The 21,207-nt window shown below is 38.9% G+C and overlaps 1 protein-coding gene across 1 annotated transcript in view; it reads left to right on the top strand.

Annotated features, from left to right (window-relative positions):
* The first annotated feature begins 13 nt into the window (after nt 1-13).
* Nucleotides 14-21,207, top strand: part of DIAPH1 (diaphanous-related formin 1) — a 93,592-nt gene continuing 72,398 nt past the window's right edge. The window contains exon 1 of the mRNA XM_012727778.1: nt 14-194. Within this exon, the coding sequence (XP_012583232.1) occupies nt 78-194 (117 nt within the window). The 5' untranslated portion in view covers nt 14-77. The remainder of the gene's footprint in view (nt 195-21,207) is intronic.

Here is a 21,207-nt window from a genome sequence, read left to right as displayed (position 1 = left end):
GCGGCGACCGCGGCGGGTTCGGAGCTGCCAGCGCGAGCGGTGTAGGCGCGGGGTCGACACCCAGCGAGGACCTCGGCATGGAGCCGCCTGGCGGGGGCATGGGGCCCGGCCGCGGGAATCGGGACAAGAAAAAGGGTCGGAGTCCGGACGAGTTGCCTGCAGCGGGCGGGGACGGCGGCAAATCCAAGAAATTTGTGAGTGTCGCTCCCACCCCGCTTCCTTAGCCCGACCGGGTAACCGCCCTCTGGACCCCGAAGACCCCCACACCGGCCCCAGGGGCGCACGCCTGTCTCTAGGGAGCCGCCCCCGCGCCATCCTTCCTCCCTTTGCTGGGTCTTCGCCTCCGCACCCCCACATCCTACCCTTCGGGGAGCCCGGGCGTCCCACCCGGCTTTTGCCTCAGCAGCCCCGGGGCAGCCTTCAGCCCCTTAATCCTTGGCGCCCTGCCCGCACCCACAGCCCCAATCTCTTCCCTCTCGGCCCCACTTCCTTTCTTGTTCCTCTGTTACCGAAACACGCCTTCTCTCTCGGTCTCTGCTTGTCTGGGTCCATTTTTTTTCCGACTACCCTTCCCCCCTTTTTTGATACGCTCTTACTCCTTCCTCCTAAAGGTCACTTCCTTCCCCAAGATCGATGCCTTTCACCTGCTAACTTTCCTCCCGCCCAGTCCCCACGCTGGGCCCTCAGCCCGGTGTCACCTGATAATCCTTCCCCTCAGGAATATTACCTGACTTGGGCCCTTCCCTTGGACGTTTGTCCCTGCGATTGCAGAACCTTGTTGCCAGCCCAGGTCTGTGGTCATCGGGTTTGGCGTTCATTTACTTCCCAGTATTTCTCTATCCTGAGAACTTCTTTGGCCCTGTTGCTGATCCCTTTTTGGGGGGTTAGAACTTATGATTATGCCCTTCTTGACCTGGGATGGTCTTAAGCCTCCCCCATAGGGACGATGTTAGGATGCAAGTCCTAGAAGTTTTTGAGTAGTTGGACTGCTTTTTATGTATTTCCCATGATAAACATCTTAACTCTTCTGCTGTCTACTATGCCCCAAGGCGACTGGCTTCTCTTTTTCTACCTGTAGAGTATAGCTCTCCTCAGGTGCCAGTTACTTTCAATCTGAGGAATACTGTGTTCCTGTAATTCTATCACGTTTCATTACCTTTGCCTATACTAAATTTTCTTTCTTAGCTCTCTCTCCTGGGAGTTTTTTGTTTGCTTTTTGCTGGAAAAGTTTTTGAAAGATAGACAGCACTGTGCAAGACAGGAGAAGAGTCTTGGTTCTTAATAATCATTTGCTAGTTGTATCTACAGTTACTTGAGTCTTCTTTTTCAGGAAACTATGCCCTCCTCCCCCAGTATTTCTGTTAGCCAAATGGCTTGCAATTCTTCCCTTTTTCTCTTATTCCCCACTCCTCAGCTTTTTGCCCAATTCTACAGGTTTGGAAAGAAAATTGATACTCTGATGGAGATAGAAAGGAAATGCTGCTTTGGGACCTAAAGGATTAATATGTGGAATGGACGAAAGAAACAGAATTAAAATAGTGACTCATCTCCTCCTACCTATTTCTAGTAAGGCAGGTGCTCCTGGACTGACAGACTTACAGGCTGTCAGTCACTGCTTGTTTTTATGTGTCAAACATCTTCCTCTAGAAATTAGGGTTACTAATAGTGACACCCTTTTCTCTATAAGAATTACCCCTGTAGCTTCAGAGAATTTTTTAAGATTTAGGTTCGAGGGCCCATATTCTATTCTTTTTGTTTTGGTTGCATTTCCATGGGTACTGTTTGACCTTCCTCTCCCAGATTCCAACGGTTCCTGCTGATTTATAGTGACCTCTGTGACTTGTAAATATTTTTCAAGTCTTTCATAGAATTGTACAAATTTCTTTCTTTTATCTAACATTTGTGTATGTCATATTTGTGAAATCTACTGTGTGGTGCTATGACATGAGGTATCTGAAGAAACTGAACTTCTTTTCACCTGTTCTTTGGAATGTCCATGGAGTCTTGTATATGCTGAGTAGATTTGGCTCACAGTATGACTCTGAGACTTAGATTTTGAGAGGGTGGAGCTAAACCAAGTTCTCTTTTCTTTCTGAGGTATTTGTCTTAACTCTCAACCTGCTGAATTTTCAAAGTATGTAGCATAAGTAGTGAATATAGCATTCTTAACTGGGGAACTGGAAAATTTCCAGAAAGTATTGCAGCTTAACCCCTTTATTGCCAACTATAACGTATTTGAATGCATTAGAATAATCTCTCTTCTTCATTGTTCTTTTTAAGAGAACTCTGTGGAAATGAGAAAAGGGGAGGTGCTTTACAATTCACTTCTCTGTCTGAGTATGAGAGTGGGTGGAGTTGAGAGTGCGGGTGTGCTTTTGTCACCCATGGCTTAGTTTTCTTGACCTAAAAACTGATTTGCCTGCTCCATTAGAATGTGTGTCTTCTGGAACTCCATTAAGAACATACTTCATGCAACTGCATGCTAGCTTGAATTTAGTGTAACTGAAGATTACTTGTTTGCATCTGAGGGGTACTAATTCCTTTACCTGCTATATACCTCTCCAGGCTTATGCAGGTTCTTAGTACATTTCTGCTGATGAGAACACAAACTCTCAAATTGCCTAAGATCTGTTCTTAGCCTCTGTGGGATTTTTTGTGGAAAGAAGATGGAACCTAACTTTGAAGATGATTGGACATCTTTTAAAACTGAGTATTAAAAATTCAGATATACTGACCTGTGTGACTGCCTGGTACTCCCCTGAGTATTTTCTCTTGGGGCACGAACATAACCCCTTTTCTAGGATCATTTCACTTCCTTTCAGAAGTCCTTAAGGTGAAATAAAAGTTTAAGTCAATAGCATTGATGACTGTGAGGAACTCATTCCTTTTAACACTGTGAGGGGGGTAAATATAACCAGGATGTTAGGAGGCTGTAGAGTGTTGTTTGTTTGAAGAGATAATAAACACAGGGATTATTAGTTTGGAAAGAGGAGGGGAACCTACAGAAGTATTACTGAGTTGTTTGAGATGACAGAATAATACCTTAAAAATTTGTGTCTTCTCGCCTTATCTTTAAAAAGGAGCCCAAGGATCCACTTGATAGTGTTTGTTGCAGAGGTTTGTCTAAGAGGAAATCCTCCTTCACAGGAGGCGAAACTGAGGGAATGCCTCAGAATTCAAATCTCTGCTTTGAGAGTTGAGAAATGTTGAGATACTTTCATAAAGGAGTAGAGAATTTTATGATCTGTATATTTCTTATAAAGAAATATATTCTTACATTTCTTATGAAGATAGTACTCAGAAGTGATTTAACTTTGCTGATGAGCATATGGGTCAAACTAGACTAATATATTTCCTGTCGGAATAATCTTTTGCTTTCCACTGGGGCCCTCAGTATTTTAAATGGATTGCTTAGTTATTCTTAGCGTGTGTTATGTTTTTAGTAATAGAGGCTTAGAGGTAAGGTTATGCCACAGGATTAAGGAGACCAGGTTCAAATCATGTTTATTAACAAGAAATACTGGGTATTACAGAAAATCAAAGGGTTTGTTTATGCAGGTAGTATTTTCTTGTGTATTTCTGTCTCAGCTTTGCCTGTAGGGTTCAGTGAGGCAAAGTCAGCCCTCTCCTGCTGCCAATCTTCTCATCTGTTTTCGTCCTCTGTGCTTCTATAGGGGCTAGTTTGATTACCATGAACAGCCAGATTGTAGCAAAATCAGAAGGAGAAAAATGTTGATACTGAAATTTCTTAAAACTTTGAAACTAAAATTGCAAAGTAAAGAGTATTTTAATCACTGAGATTGTATTTTACATTCTTTTCTCCCTGTCTTTTTTTTTTTTTAAAACATAGTTTTTAGAATCAGTGATCACTTTTTTTTTATGCATACAGAGCTGGGGTACAGGCCAGAGGCTCAGGGGCAGTGAGAGGCTTCACCAGAGACAGAGTGGGGAGCAGAACAGGCAGATCGACGAAGTACTCTGCTGAGGGGAGCAGAGGGCGGGTCAGGAGAGGTCTGCCACACCATGTTGTCACCTCTGGGGTAGGCGGGGATCGAACTCATGCTGAAGTGGCTTTAGCTTCTTAGTGCTGTGCTTTAACCCGCTGTGCCACCAGGGAGGGCCAGTGATCACTTTTTAAGGAAGTAAACGAATTACTGAAGGAAATGAGGAATATTGATATTTGTATTTGATGAATTTTACCAATTAAGGATAACTGATGAATAATTGTTCTTTCAACTTTGAAATTCTTACTTCCGTTCATTTTGAAAGGTTGCTATGAATAGTAGCCTTAAAATTTTAGAGTTGGAAGGGGTTTATATGTCATCAAGCCCAAACACCCACGCAATGCAGCAACAGTCCCTTCTTACTATTGGAGGCTAGAAACATCTAGAGGCTAAGTGAGAGGTAAACTGAATGAGTGAGTGAAGGAGAAGCAGAAATTTTGGATTCTGCATTTCCTTTACTAAATTTCAGTATCTTGGAAAAGCTATAGTAGTAGAAGGGGATTATATAAGAGGAACAGCAACACTAGAAACTATGGGACTTGAGGAGGAAAAATTATGACAAGAAGTGTCAATTTGTCCTTCAAATATTTGCTTAAATTTCTTTTCTCAAAGGGGCATGAAACAGTTATGGGGCCCAGAGGAGAAAAGCATAATGGAACTAAATCAAGAGTAACATATGACACCTTTATGTAGTGGAGGAGGTAGGACTTCCATCCTTGGGGTGGTTGGAAGTGCTCCTTACGCAGCAGCTACTTTAGCATTTTATTAGGGTAGCAGATAACAGGTAGAATTTCTGGTGCCCTGGATCATTTTTCTGGATTTCTGATTCTGTAATTTCTTGTCTTGGGAATAGGGCTGGATGAAAGCTAGGATTTGCATGTTCTTTTAAAATTTAATATAACTTTTGAGAAACCCAACAGAGGGTGATTTTATAAACCAGCTTTGATCCTTAAGGTCACAGAAAACCAAGAAGTAAGTCTTGGTAGCATGTTTACACATAGCTGTCTCCTTTATTCTGAACCCCTTTTTTTTAATGTCAGAATTTAAGATAACGTTAAAACGTTTATTTTTTTTTCTTTTTTTTTTCCCCCCTACTGCTCACACATTATTCAGGGTCTTCATCATTGTCTTGTGCCTCAGACACTTGGATATTACCTCCATGTTTTACAGTTTGTTGATATATAATTAACATACAATAAACTGCTTATACCTAGTGCACAATTACCACAATCAGTATAATGAATATATCACCCTCAAACAGTTTCTCCTGTCCCTTTGTAATTTTTCCTTCTTACCCCTCCCTGTGCCCCCATACCCAGGTACCCACTAATTTGCTTCTGCCACATAGATTAGATTGTATTCTCTAAACATATAAATGGAATCATACAATACGAACCTTTTTTTATTGGCTTCTTTCAGCATAATATATATTTTGTTACATATATTAACAACTCATTTTTATTGCTGAGTAGTATTACAGTATATGGGTTTACATAATTTGTTTATTCATACACCTGTTGATAGATTTCTAGATTGTTTCTAGTTTTCAGTAGGAGTTATTTTGTGTTCTCTCATTGTAAGTGGTTATCTGTATATATGCCTTCATTTCTATTTTGTAAATACCTAGGACTGGAATGGCTAAGTTATATGTCTGTGTTTAACTGTAAGAAATTGCCAACTGTTTTCCAAAGTGATTTACCATTTTACATTCTCAAGCAATGTACAATTTCCAGTTCCTTGCCAGCCCTTGGTATGATTGGTATTAATTTTAGCCATTCTGATAGTTACGTAGTGGTATCTCAGTGTGGCTTTAATTTGCCTTTTCTTATGATGTAGAACACCTTTTCATGTGCTTATTTGCTGTCTTATTTGCTGTCTGTATTTCTTTCTTGAAGAGTCTCTTCAAAGTTTTTAGTCCACCTAAGTTTTTTCTTACAATCCAAGTATAGGCACTTCGTTGAGCATGTTTTTCTTCCTCCTGTGATTTGCCTCTTCATTTTCTTAACAGTATTTTGAAGAACAGAAGTGTTTAATTTTGATGAAATCTAGTTGCTTTGTTTCCCTTTTGCCTTTGGATCACATTTCAAAAATCTTTGCTAAAATCAAAGCCACTAAGATTTTCACTTCTCTTTTCTTAAAAATGTTTTTTAGATTTAATTTTCCCCTATAGGCAATACAGAATATCTCTGATATTCTTAGGATCTGAGGCTTTTGAGATTCCACTTATTTTTGCAGCATTTTATCTTACGTGATGATGTTGGAAATCTTTTGTTTTCCTGTACTATGTGCTACAGGTTGTATAATGCTAACCTCCTAGCTATATATATAACTGAATGGTCAGCATCTTTATATATAAGAAGATTAGTTCATTCCTAACTGGATGAACAGGGAGTAATAACAATACCAATGCAGTGATTATAACAGTTGTTTGTTGCATTCTTACTATAGCCCTAGCACTGTGTGTAAAGGCTTTAAATTCCTTATCTCTTTAGTCTACTTCAATCTTAACTATTAATATTCCTATCTTATAGGTAATTAAATGGGTATGCAGTGAGATCAGCTTGCATTACATCATAGAACTGGGATTCAAAGTTGAATCTAGCTTATTTTAAAAGAAAATGTTCTTGGCGGCAGCTCTTCTGCCTACCTGTGATTGTTCAGGTGTTTCTCTTCACCAACCATCTCCCTTTACAAAACAGAAGAGACAGCTTTGCTCAAGATTGTCCACATGTGATCCTTACAGGCATCTCTTTTACCAAACATGTGCCTCTCAGGGGCAGCTCTTTCTGCCTTTTTGTGTCTGTGCAGGCATCCTGACTCCCCCTTTTATGGTAAACCTGCCCTTTTGGATATTTAAAAACAAATTCTTATTCAGCACATTGTGCTCACAATTTTGTCCCTATAACGTCTTTAGAATACTTTGTCAGTTATAGTCTATTAAAACTGGTTTCTCCTTGAACTCAAATGGTGGGAGAGAATTATTGGATCTAGAATGTACAAAGTACATGCTTAACAGCTTTTTGCATTTAGTAATTCAGACTTTGAAACTATTGCAGAAATCTTAATTAAACCTTTCTTATTTTAGGCATGAAAAAGTAGCTGTTATAGTGCACACAAAACCTATCTTTCTCCTGGTTCATGTGTTGTTAAGAAGTTTTCTAAATTATTTAAAATATAACCTCTTTTTAAAATGTAATCTCCTTTGTAAGTAGAATTTTAAAAAAAGATTTTATTTATTTATGCATACAAGAACTAGGGTATAAGACAGAGGTGTTGGGGGGGGTGGTGGTGGTGAGAGGATTCATCGGAGACAGAATGGGAAACAGAACAAGTGGTTTGACTTTTAAAATACACTGCTGAGGGGAGCAGTGGGCAGGACAAAAGAGGTCTGCTGCCCCATGTGGGTGACCTTCTTGGCTGGAGATCGAACTTATGCTACAGTGGCTACAAATAGCCCCTTGGTGCTGTGCTTTAGCCATTTGTACCACTAGGGAGGGCCTGTAAATAGAATAATTCTAATAGCATCTGACCTGTGAAAAAGTCAGTTATTTAACTACTGAGAGCAGCAAGTAATGGTAACAAATGCTATCACTAAACCACCTTTATGGTACTTTCTATATTTTAGAATTGGCATAAAGTCTTCTTGAAGACTTCTCTCTTGCCCTGAAATTTGACCATAAGGATTGCAAGTGGCTAATGACCTTAGTGTTTCTTCTGAGTCTGCTGGGGACTGCTAAAGGTTATTCTTTAGACTTGGCAGTTGCGTGCTTGTGGTTAATAATTAAGATATTACCTCAGAGTTCAAGGTACCCGGAACTACTTTCTGTATGACTGGTGGCAAAGAACAGAGAATACTCGCTCTTGTTTGTCCAGATCTCTGTGGGTCTACCCTAGACCAAGAAGGCAGAAGATCAATAAGTGATAAGTCCTATCACATTCAGTCCTTGTTTTTTAAGAGATTATAATCTAGGCCTTATATAGAATACTTGGTAAGAAGAACTAAGGCCATGAGCATAGATTTAAATTTACAGAAGTGAGGTAATTAGGAGAAAGATTACTAGACTGGGAGTCAGAAGACCTGGGTTTCAGAATGTTGGAAGTAAAAAGGATGTTAAAAATTACTGAATTGGCCTTCCCCAGTGGCGTAACAGTTAGGATGCAGCACTGCAAACTAGCAGCAGCTACTTCAGTGCAGGTTTGATCCCTGCCCTGGAGGTGATCCACATGGCACAGCAGACCTCTCTTGTCCTGCCCGCTACTTCCCTCAGCAGTATACTTAGTCCATCTGCCTGTTCTGTTCCCCACTTTATCTCTGGTGAATCCTCTCACTACCCCTGCACCTCTGGCCTGTACCCCAGTTCTGTATGCATAAGTAAATAAATCTTTTTAAAATTAGTAAATTCAGTTCCCTTATTTTACAGGATTAAAAAATGCCAACCTGGAAAATGATGTGTTCTGATTTACAACTAGATCTGGGACTGGAAATTGGAGGCAAGAGTAGTGTCTCCGATTTCTGAAGTTGACTTTATATTGCTGCTTAGTTTGACTGCTAATTAACCGTGTGAACTCTGGGCAGGAGCACTTCACTTTACTAATTGTACAAAATTAGAGGATTGACATGAATAATGCTAATCTTTAAGTAATGTCACAAATTCTGTAAATGATCTAGAATATAATTGTAGGCCATGTTAGTTCACAGGAGATGGGCAGGGGCTGCAGGGGAGTGTTGCATGACAGGTCCTGAAAGAAACCCAAGGATTGGTAGAGAAAGGGGGCAATGGCCTTCATGAGGTGGGGAGCAGTGGGAACAGAGGCTCAGAGATAGAGATGTGTAGCTAATGTGAAGAAAAAAGGCCCAGTGTAGCAGTCAAGTGGGTTAGCAAGGCATAAATAATTTAAGAAAGATAAAGTCACATCATAGAGGTTATTTTATCCCTGGTAAGGGATTTTAGGTTCTTTCTGCAGGATTCTGCAGAAAGTGGGATTGAAAGTTAGCATGATGTATGTTGATACATATTTTGGCTATGTTAATGTGTAGGATGACAGTAAGTAAATCAGGATATTCAATAACATGAATAAATTACTGTTAAGATTCCAACAAATCTAGGACCCTCTCTGGTGGTGCAAGGGTTAAAGCACAGCACTACGAAGCTAACCATAGCATCTGCAGAATGAGTTCAATCCCCGTTCAGGGAGGTGACCCACATGGTGCAGCAGATCTCTCCTGTCTCGCTTGCCTGCTGCTCCACTCAGCAGTGTATTTCAGGCAATCTGCCTGTTCTGCTTCCCACTGTGTCTCTGGTGAATCCTCTTACTGTCTTCCACCTCTGGCCTTACTCCAGTTCTTGTACACATAAATAAATCTTTAAAAAAAAAAAATTCCATCAAATCACTCACTTCTGCTAACTACATGGAGTTTTAGATTATTTAAGTTTGTGTGGATTCTAATACATCCATCTTTTCAGACTTTCATATTAATCTAGATTTAAAAACAATGACTCCGCAGCTGGTTTTCAAAGTTAGCTAGCCAAAGTGCGGGCTCAGGTGGGAAATGCCATGGAGACCATGTTGACCCTATCTTTGAGTCTAGTTGTTTCTTCTAAGCTTCATTAAATAGCGTGGTGTAGATTTTGATTGCATGCTTATTCAAAGGGTTCTTTAGTGTTTCTTTAATGCTTTACATATGTACACAGGTATGTGCATAAACACACACACATATACTTACCTTTTATGTATTTTACTTTTAATATTAGTCTTGGATACAAATTATTTTTAAAGTTCTCAATTTTTTTTGTCTAATGTGAGAGATTGACAGTTTTGAAAACATTAGTCCTCTTACCAAGGTAACGGTAAAGCAGAAAAAGCCTTTAAAGTAAGTGTGCCCAGCCAGAATTCTATTGAAAAAGATTAATTCCTTTTTAATTATCTCTAGAGATAGTATTTTCATTTTGCCTTGTGTTTAGTGGAGTAACATGCTTGTAGGATAATAAAATCTGCATTATTTTACATAGGCAAGGCTGCCAACTTTTATCATTATAAGAAAGCAGAGTTTCACTCAATACTATGTTTAAAGTGAGTAATTATTAAAACCCTGTGTCATTTGAATCTTTTAGTATCATAGTCTTCACAGCTACAGGAAGGTTTACATGGAATATTAAATAGGACATGGGTGAATTGTCAAGCCCTCAGGATATCTCAAAAAAAAAAAAAAGATGCTAGTGGCACTAGGATTGCCTCTTTTTTTTTTTTTTCGTTTCTATTTATTTTTTATTTATTTATTTTTAAAAGATTTATTTATTCATACATACAGAGCTGGGGTACAGGCCAGAGATGCGGAGGGTGAGAGGATTCACCAGAGACAGAGAGGGGAGCAGAACAGGCAGATCTACGAAGTACACCGCTGAGGGGAGCAGTAGGCAGGTCAGGAGAGGTCTGCCTCGCCATGTGGATCTCCTCAGGGGCAGGCGGGGATTGAACTCATGTTGAAGTGGCTTAAGCTTCTTAGTGCTGTGCTTTAACCCACTGTGCCACCAGGGAGGGCCTCTATTCATTTTTTTTTAGGTAACATTGATTTATAGTACTGTAGATGATTTAGAGGAGCATCCTCTTTAGGTGTATGTTACCATTCCACACCACCCACCACCTGTTTTTTCCTTAAACATATCTACTCTTACCCATAGCTATGGAGTTCTGTCAGTTCCTTCATTTGGCAATAGAACCAGTCATTTTGGACTGCTCCAAAATTATTTCACCATGTTCCCATGGGACCTACAGAGATATTTTTAGTTTTGCTAGTTTTTGTGAAAGATATGTATCAGGCTTTCCAGGCATCAAGGTTTCTAGTGATTTCTTGACCTTTTTTTTTTTTTTAAAAAATTAAAAGTGGGAATTGGCCTTAGTTGGCAGCTCTTTGCATCCGCCTGGGCTTGTTGCTTGTTGGTAACTTACTTGTAAGCCCATGGGTGACGTCTGTTTCCTGTGATTGAAACCGCAAGAAGAAGTGGTGAGAAGCCACAGTAGGATATCTATTATCGGGCAAGCAGCAGGCATATACTCAAAACGAGCAGTGGTAACTAAGCACAGTGTTTTAGGGCCTCTGAAGAGATCCTGGAAATCATTTGCCCAGCTTCAACTTGAAACGAGAATACTGAGGCCTAGAGGTCATGTAATTGCATGGTCAAGGATATGTTGTTAGGTGAACTAGGCTTTAGAATTCACAAGCTATTCATTATTCTTTCTCATATTACACTGTCACCCCTAAATTTTGTCACTGTGCCTTGCAAGTGTTTCCTGAAGCAAAATACTACTGGAGAAGAGTAAATACTGTGGGCATTTTGAATATGGGAATTAGATGATGGTGCTGGTTTGTTTTTAGATGCTATACTAATGATTTTTAATGCTATTTTTTTGGGGGGGAAGACACACTTCATACATACATACATATTTTCAAGTAACAATACCTAAGAACTTAAAGTTTGTGGTTTCCTTTTGTATTTCACTTGGTATTTGAATATTCTAGTCCTTATTTCTACATACAGACCTATAACAATTACAACAGCATAATTATACTTTATACAAGCTTTCAACTCTAAAACTAAAACATTTTTTGGCTTTATAATTTTTGAAAATTACTTTTACCTGAAATTAAATGTTTCATAAGTGATATGCTTTTCTCAGAAAGCATAGGTGTGTATGAAAATAGAGTAAAATAATCTCCTATCTTGTTTTCCAGAAGCTAGGTTTTTTTTTTTTTTTTTTAAATACTTATAGCCAAAGGAAAAACCATGTGATACATGGATGTTTCTTTGGAGCTTAAGCACTTAGGCATAAAATTCTGTATGTGTTTGTGTGTTAATAACATAGTTCTACACATGTATAGTTGCTGGAAGTATCAGAAGACCTTATTTTAACCTTGGCTTTTATTTCTAGTATTGACAGAAAAATAATGAGATTTTACCCTGTGCTTTCTTTCTCCCTCACCAAAGTTATTGTCAAAATAAAATTTTATTCTAGGTTTGTAAAAGAGTGGAAAACATTTACTGTGATTTTATAAGATCAAATCTGACTGAGTAGTACTGTAATTTTGGGATTGGTTAAGCTATGATCACTCAATTGTAATGACTTCTGGGTATTTAGGAATTGTATGAGGATAGAAAACAAAAGATATAACCATCATTGAGAAATGAAAGGACTTTGGAAATGAAATCTGAAAGAGGGCTCATACTTGGTGTCTGTATATAGAAGCAGTGTTAGATGCAGAACTTCCTGTCTGCTAGGACTTGGGTGTGTCACACACGTGTTCACCCTTGAGGAAATGTAGATGTCTTGCTACTCACATCACAACATAGGAGAAGACAGTTGCTAAGGGAGATTGGGAAACAACATTCCTGAGTCACTGACTGTTTCTAAATGAATAGACAACACCCCTTTATTAAAGGAGCAATCACAATTTTCTCTAAACTCAAAACAGTAAAGAGAGAGACCTAGTAAAGTGAAAAACAAGTATCAATTTGAAAAATACATTCAAACTTTGGAAAAGTTAACATTATTAACACTCAACATAATTGTTAACATTATTTATTGTTTTCTATATATGTATTCAAAACTTTTATCAGAACCTTAGAATGTTTAAAGGAAGTTTTCCTGATTTCTCACATTGAATGACAGAATATATGTGCACCTCCTTTCTGACAGCAAAGGAAATGGGCATGTGTGCCACACCTTATAATACTTGCTGAGAAATTAGGGCTTTCCTTTTCCTGTTGGCAGCTTGTTTTCCCAGCCCATGTGTGCTTCTTAGTGCAAGGGGCTGGCAATTTGTTTGGATGGACTTGTAGGAAGAATGCAATATTCCCAGCCTGGTTTCCACCTGTTCTGCTGAAACCTGAGTGGACCTCCCTTCCTCCCTCTAGGCTATCAGCTCTCTAGGATGCAGGCTGAGCCAGTCTCAAGGCTTCAGAATGGCCTAAACTGTAGGCAAACGTTACCTGCTCCTTTCCCCAAGAGACTTGTCTCCTTGGACTGTTAGAGGCCTTTTAGAACATATGTTGGACCTGTCTGAGGATTGAATCCTAATATTATGATAGTTTTTTTTCCCTTTGTTTGAACTACAGTTGGGAAATGTAATTTGGAAAGCTGACTCTCACCAACATTTTAGGCAGTTGTGAGAGAAATGAAGTTTGTTGCTTTAAATTTTATAATTACTTCAAGTTTACAAGTAAACTGTTGAAACAGGATGGGTTACAGTGATATGGTATGTAGTTTATAGGGTATGAAACTTTACCTTATAGATTCTAGGCAGTGTCTCCCTGGGTGGTATCAGAAAAATAGTGTTGATTCTGGTAGACTGTGGGTAGGTTGAAAGAACTCTTAATTAGGAATAAAAGATCTTGGACTTTTCTGTACTGGGTTCCCTCTGTTGACTCTGAATTCTATAGGGTTTAATGCACCAGTACTGAGTTGAACTGTGTGTGTGCAGAGGCAGTGTGGAACTAAATGAATGAGCTGCTAGGATCTAATTTATTCCTTGGTGGTCATGGAGAATGTGAGTTTGCTATCCCTCCATTTCTGGGGGTTGCTACATAATCCTCAACTTTACTAACTGTAAACACATTTAATTGTATCATGTTAAATTAACAGCTCATGTTTTTCAATTCTTAGTTATATTGCTCTTCCCTTAGATTTTCTTTCTTCTGAGATACGTTATCTCTTTTATTTTCTTTTGTTAAGTGTGGGTGCTCTCGTTCTACTCAACTCCTGTTTAGTCTGTTGGCACCAGTAAAAAATGATGTTGGAATCTAGTTTGTTGCTTGGTAAATGGTAGATGAGTATCATTTATTGATGCTTTTGATATGAATCTTTTGGCCATTCCTTAAAATGGAAAAGCTATCCATTATTTCCTTCTCTCTAGTTTTAATTGATTTCTGAATAAAAAGTGGGAACTGAAGTAGACTAGCAAGTTTTATTGGCTACATCATCACATGTTACTAACTTTACAAAACACTTTGCAAATAAAGTGCTTTGCATCCATTTTAGATTTTCCACACTATTTCTGTGAGACAGTTGTAGTCCTAAAGATAGCAACATTGAAATTGTGGTAAGGGAATAAAAAGCTTACCCTGCCTATACTGTTTGATAGTGGAAATGTGGTGAATTTTGTGGCAGAGCTGGAAGAGGATTTGTTGGTAATTGAATCCAAGTCCAAGTTACAGTTCAATTCTGTTGGCTCACTGCCCTACAGAACTTTAGAATAAAGGAGTGAATCAAAGCTTGACCCCGCTCTGTGTGATTCTGAATAACACATACTTTACTGGGTCCTTCCTGGTCAAGTAGATTAAGATTTGCTAGGAAATTGGCTACAGTGATACTTTTTCCTTTTTACCTGTATATAGCCTGTTCTTTACTGAAGACTTAACACACTTCAGTGGAGATGAAAGACTCCTTACATGTCATGTATCCTATACTGAATATTTTCCCCAAGGACCACTCACAAATAATGGTCCTCTGGTCTTTACTCTTGAAGGTTTGGTCTGATAGCAAGCTGAGCTGTCCTTTATAGCCATTGCACTTCCATAGACTTTCAGTTGAACCATTTCCTTAGTTTGTTTAGCTAGAATAAAATAACAAATGAATGAAAATACCATGCGTAGGTCGATACTCCTAAACCTATAGTGATGGCAATTTTTAAAACATTCATTAAATATTGGGCATATCAAACAAACAGCGCATGTATCCCCACCCCCAAGCCATTTACTGTCTGGTCCACAGAAGCAATTACTATAAACAATGTGAAGGAAGATCTGATATATAGTTTGGCATGTATATGTCCTTCAGTTCCTTTTCAAAGTGATTGACCATGACTACCTGTGTAATTGAGATGAGGATTAGCTTTTTCCTTCTGTCATGTTTTTCTGCAGTGTCTGCTGGTCCAGTTTTTTGGTATGTATTTTACTTTTAAAGAGTTAGTTATTTATGCATACAAGAGCTGGGGTGTAGGCCAGAAGTGCAGGGGTGGGGGGTAGGGGTGAGAGGATTCACCAGAGACAGAGTGGGGAGCAGAACAGGCAGAGCCACTGAAACACACTGCTAAGGGGAGTAGCAGGTGAGACAGGGGAGGTCTGCTGCTAAGCCTTGTGAGTTAGCTCCCTGGTGGAGTCTCAAACTCATGCTTCATAGCACTGGGGCCCAGCCCCCAGTGCACCTCCAATGAGGTCCAAGGTTTGTCTGTAGTAATAACAGCACATTTGCCTTTATAGAATGGCCTTTTATGATCTCAGTGGTCCTAAGACATGCGTGTCTGATTTTGTTTTGCTTTTTAATAAATAAGGAAACAAGCATGGAGAATTAAAGTATTTGCTTAAAATCATGCTTGTAATTTTTAGAATGCCAGAAACTAAAAGATCAGGATTCATGGTTCTATTACCTTTATCCAGAGTTTCTGATAAATTCTAGGTTTCATCATTTTGCTTAATGTATAAGTTTCCTATATTTCTGTGTAACAAACATAACAGTTTAAAACAAAACCCATTTGTTGGCTCAAAGTCCAATATGCAAAGTGTAGATGGATTCTTAGAGTGTCATAAGGCTGTAATCACGGTGTTAGCTGCAACAGTTCTTGTCTGTAGACTGGGGAAAACTGCTGCTGAACTCCTCCTGGTTGTTGACAAAAGTGATTTGCTTGAAGTTTAGGCCTGAAGTCCCTGCTGACTTGCTGACTGTCATATCCTAGAGGTTGTCTGAAGTCCTTGCCGTTTGACTCTCTCCAATCTCAAGCTAGAAGCAGCATCCTAGATCCCTGTGTCTCTGATCTCTAGCCTGATTTAAATGACTCAAGTGATTGGGTCAGCCCCATGCAGATAATTTCCCTTTCTTAGAAAGTTGTGCCAAATAGGGCCCTCCCTGTGGCGCAACAGGTAAAGTGCAGGACTGTGAAGCCTAGCTGCAGCTGCTTCAGCACAAGTTCAGTCCCCAGCCTAGGAGGTGACCCACATGGTGCAGCAGACTTCTCCTGTCACCCGTGGCTCCCCTCAGCAGTGTACTTAGTCAGTCTGTCTGTTCTGCTCCCCACTCTGTCTCTGGTGAAGCCTCTCACCACCCCTGTACCTCTGGCCTGTACCCCAGTTCTGTATGCATAAATAAATCTTTGAAAAGAAAGTTGTGCCAAATTATAAAACCTAATCACCAGAGTGATATCCTTTTATATTTATAGTCCTGGCAGTTATGTAGGTGTATACATTAGATTAAGAATCTTGGAGGGGACATGTTAGTCTGCTATCTGCTACACCCAACATTTCCTTCTCACTGAATTAGACCAGCTTATAAACAAAGGCAGATGGCCAGAACAGAAAGCAGTAGGAGTTGAGTGTAAGAGGCAGTTTTTGAAATGCATTGTGATTGTAGGTATTATAAGAAAACATAGTCCCACAGATTCTGGGCTTTCTGGAATAATCAACTTGGGAGCTAAGTAGCATTCAGTTGTGGTGCTTCAGTGGTAGTCACTAAGCCAAGAGATCAAATGTAGTTTGATCCCAGGTTATGTTAGCCTGAATAAAATCTTTGGAAAACACTGCGATAACAGGCTTGCAATTCCAGGGTTTTTAAACTCTAGTTAAAAAGCCACATTACTCATGAGATTACTGTTCATGATGAACTGTTGTTGTGACCACAGTGGCAGAAATTAGCAACACTTTTTGCTATGTAATGTACTCTGTGTTCAGAGTAATATTTAATCATACTCTCTTATTAGATCTCTTAACTGCTCCACTTCTAAGAACATACTACCTCATTACCTTCTGATTGACTGCACAAGCAGCCTGTGCTAAGAGACCATACTGAATTATTTGAGAATTTTGTGACCTTTTTCTTTTTGGGATGGGGGAAAGTTAAAGATTTAGGGAAGTGGGGCCTTCTGGAGCCGCAGGGAGCTAAGTAGCATTCAGTTGTGGTGTTCCAGTCATAGTCACTTAGCCCAAATAGTTCTAGATTATCTGGTTAAATTAGCCTGAAAAAAAATCTTTGGGAAGCACTGAGATACAGGCTTACAGTTCTAGGCTTATGTGTAGAGGTGAATCAGTCCCTTGGATAAATTTTCTAATATCCTTGAGTTTTTAATAAGTCTAATTCTGTTCCTTGGCAAGTAGGGAACTTCCATCCAGAACACTGCCAAGTTTAATCCCATTGGCCCACTTTTTAAAAGCTGAAGTATTAATAGATACAACCATCACCACAGCAAATCCAGTTATGGAAAAGAAGTTTTACCATTCCTTTGCATTTATTGTCACAATTCATTAGGGTATGTTTCAAACTCCTTAGAATCATTTAGTTTGGGTCTTTTGACTTTTTTCGTGAATGTTTATAGAGCCCAAACTGTAAAGTATCTAGGAAGTTTCTTATTTCCTGTAGATGTAAGCCGAAGGTTTATCTTGCCACATATTACATTAGGATGTGGTAATTGAATCAGTCTTGAATTACCTTCTAAAAGAAGGGGGAGGGGGCATCTTTTTGTTTTTATGTTGCTTGGTGATTAATGCACAGTAGTAACCACCCAAGTATATTCATATTTGATGCTCTTATATTTGATATGTTGCACCATTGACTCATTATATTTGATATGTTGACTCATTGACTCATTTGATTTAAGATTTTATAATAGAGAAACATTTTTTGGAGAAAATGAAGCTCATTTTAATAAACGTAGTTTTGTTAGGCTCTTTTCCTGTACTAGTTAATGACCTTTAGAAATTTATTTATTTATCCAATTCTGTTGAATTAAAAATTCCTATGGAGCACAGCAGACCTTTCCTGTCTTGCCTGCTGCTTCTCTTAGCAGTGTAATTTAATAAATGTGCCTTTTCTGCTCTCAAAAAAAAAACCTATACTTTTTTTTACCTCTTTTTAAAATAATTTTTTCAATAATTATTGGAAAAGATGAAATCTTGCTGTTTGCAATAACCTGAATGAACCTTGAGGGGATTTTGCTAAGTGAAATAAGTCAGCAGGAGAAAGAGAGACTATGTAGTTTAACATATTTGTAGAATATAAAGAAAAAAGGCAGTCACATAAACAAAACAAAAACAAACCGTAGACTGTGATAATCGAAACCTGGTTACCAAAAGGGAAGGAGTAGGCTTGGAACAGAGTGGTAGGTGGTGGCTGGACATTTAGTGGAGGATATGGTGTGATGCATCTAGTTGCCGAGGTGAGAAACTACACCTGATACCTACGAGTGGTGTGAACTAATGTCACCTCAATGAAAGAAAGAATTTTTTTAAATATAAATGGTCATTATAAAAATTAACTCACAAGCAAAATTTTATATATTGATATAAATGACAATGTTGCCCTGGCTAGATGGGGACTCCTGGAAGAAGATAAACTGAAATACCTTCTTGGGATCATAGTTTGATTTAGATTTGCTAAGTCTTCATAGGGCCCCTTCTGAAGCTGTCAGAGGAAGACTAATCGGTGAGTGAGACTTGGGGGACTTAGAGCTCACCATGATTGAAGCAGGGCTATAGTGAGGACCCAGGCTTTCAACAGAAATCACTTTGGGTGAGTATACTTATGTTCTGCTTCTAAGCTTACTAAGGCTATCCTTCAGTTCCCCTGCTTAAGTTCAGTAGAAAGATATCTGTAGTAGAGTGAAGGTCCTCTGCTCTACCTATCCACACAATTAACACAGACCAAGACTTTGGGTCAGGCTCACCAGGTATGGTCAGTTTTAAAAGCCAAAACACATGGCCCGCCCTGGTGGCACAACAGGTTAAAGAGCAGCACTGTGAAGCTCGCCGCAGCCACTGCAGCGCAAGTTCTATCCCTGGTCAAGGAGGTGACCCAGATGGCATGGTAGAACTGTCCTCACCCACCTTAGCATTATATATTTGAAAACACCTTAAGAATGAACTGCTCCCCTCAGCAGTGTACTTCATTGATCTGCCTATTCTGTTCCCCACTCTGCTTCTGGTGAGTCCTTTCACTGCCCCTGCACCTTTGTCCTGTACCCTAGTTCTGTATACATAAGTAAATAAATCTTCAAAAACAAATAAATAAAATCCAAAACACATGTGGATAAAGGTGACTGACAGTCTTTGAGGTCTGTCTTAGGTCTCATTGTTCCCTTTTATTTGTGCTTTCTGGCACAGAGCAGTCATTCTGGATTCTCCCCGATACTGGGATTACGTTTACTTGTGTGTCATGTGTTAGCCTTCTGTTTCCTGTATTTCAGGTCCTACACTTCTTGGTTTACTCCCTCATTTTGGTGAAGATATCCTACAGCAATTTCCTGTGGTGCTCGGGGATACATGTTTTGAAAGTAAAAATGTCTTTTTTAAACTCACATTTGATAGTTTGATAAGTTATAGAATTCTAGGAAATTATTTTCCTTTTTTAAAGAACTGTTCCATTATCTCTAGTTATTGGTATTATTGCTAAATAGAAGGCTCCTCTGATTCCTTTCTCTATGACCATTTTTCCTCACTCTGTCAAATCTTACAGAATTTTCTTTATATTCCCAGTGCTTTGAAATGTCACCATTATATGCCTCAGGTGTTTGTCCTTGTGCTGGCAATTTGTCCTTCAGTACTGGGAAATTTTTTTTTAATAACAGTTTATTTTTACATCATTTTGTACATTTTTTTTTCCCATCTCAATTGTAATCCCTGCGGGTTTCCCATCACCATGTCACCCGTGTGCCATCACCAAAATCCCTTGCACTTCCCTCCCCGGTACTGGGAAATTTTTAAGTTGTATTCTTGAAAACTTGTTCTGTTTTCTTCTGTTATCTGTGGTAGCCTCCCACACCAATCTTTTCGTTTTGTCTTTTCTCTCATTTTTTCAACCCTGTCTTTTTATTTTACTTTTTGGAAGATTTCCTCAATTTTTATCCTCCTTTAACTTCTAAAGGTTCTTTCTGCTACTTCTTTTTTAAAAAAAATCTTTATTTCTGCATTCAAGAACTGGGGTATAGGCCAGAGGTATGGTGGTTGAGAGGATTCACCAGAGACAGGGTGGGCAGCAGAACAGGCAGATGTACTGAAATACACTGCTGAAGGGAGCAGCAGGGGAGACAGGAGAAGTCTGCTGTGCCATGTGGGTCACCTCCCTGGTCGGGGATCAAACTTGTGCTGCAATTAGCTGTGGTAATTGCTGTGCTTTAAACCCTGCGCCACCAGGGAGGGCCCTACTTCTAATATTTCTTTCTCTTATTTTAAAATGGCATTATGTTATCTTGTGGATAGTAATGATATTTAAATCTCTTTGCATTGTCTGTACATGATGTTGCCCGTTCCTCCCTTCAACAAATATTAATAACTTTCTTCAGATGTCTGATAATCCTGAGCTATCTGCTCATGTTTAAGATTAAGCAACTAAAAAACTGATGGGAACTCTGCATGCCTGGATAGGTTTGTAACCTGTGTTTTTTAACAGATGACAGTCCTACGCATATGTAATTTTAGTTACATTTATAGCAGCCTCATTAAAAAAAGGCAAAAAAATGGCTGAAATTAGTTTTAATATAATTTACTAGCCCACAATTTAAAATATACTAGATATAAAAATTATTATATATCTTACATAGTTTTTCATACTAATTTATTGAACCCCAGTATTTACATTTTTAGCACATGTAAATTCAAATGCTAAATTTTCACTAAAAATACTTGATCTGTAATTTGATTTCATAAAATTTATAAGCAAAAATGTAGATTCACATATTCAGGGTGCTCTAAATAGGTGTTTAACAACAGTAAAATAATCATTTTAAATTTAAAGTCTGTTTAATAAAATAAGAATTCCTTCTTGAGGCATACTAGCCACATTGGAAGTGCCCATTAATTATATGTGAATAATGGCTCGTCTTTTGAACCACAGCGCTGTAGGATGAATGTTTTGGTAACTTTAGGTCATGTTTTCATTCCCTAAAGAAGATTTTCTGCCTCAAGGGTAAGGGCCAGGCTATTTGACTTCTAAAAAACTGGAGGAGGGAAGGGTCTGGTGTCTCAGCATTTAGTTATCAATAGGTTTAGGGATTCTTTCTAGTATAGGACCCCTGCCTACAATACAGAGACCCCCATTTTACTTTTTTTTTTTTAAAGAATAAACTTCTAGGCTTCTGCTTGTGTAATTGGGAAGAAGGGGGGTTGTCTCTCAAAAGTATGGGTACAGGTGTGGTGGTACTAGAGGGCCTGTGAATCTAATTGCTTAT

Source organism: Condylura cristata, unplaced genomic scaffold (assembly GCF_000260355.1).
Source record: "Condylura cristata isolate star-nosed mole 26May11 unplaced genomic scaffold, ConCri1.0 scaffold00021, whole genome shotgun sequence".
NCBI classification, from domain to species: domain Eukaryota; kingdom Metazoa; phylum Chordata; class Mammalia; order Eulipotyphla; family Talpidae; genus Condylura; species Condylura cristata.
Note: the sequence above shows the minus strand (reverse complement) of the source record. Positions and strands in the feature narration are given on the sequence as shown.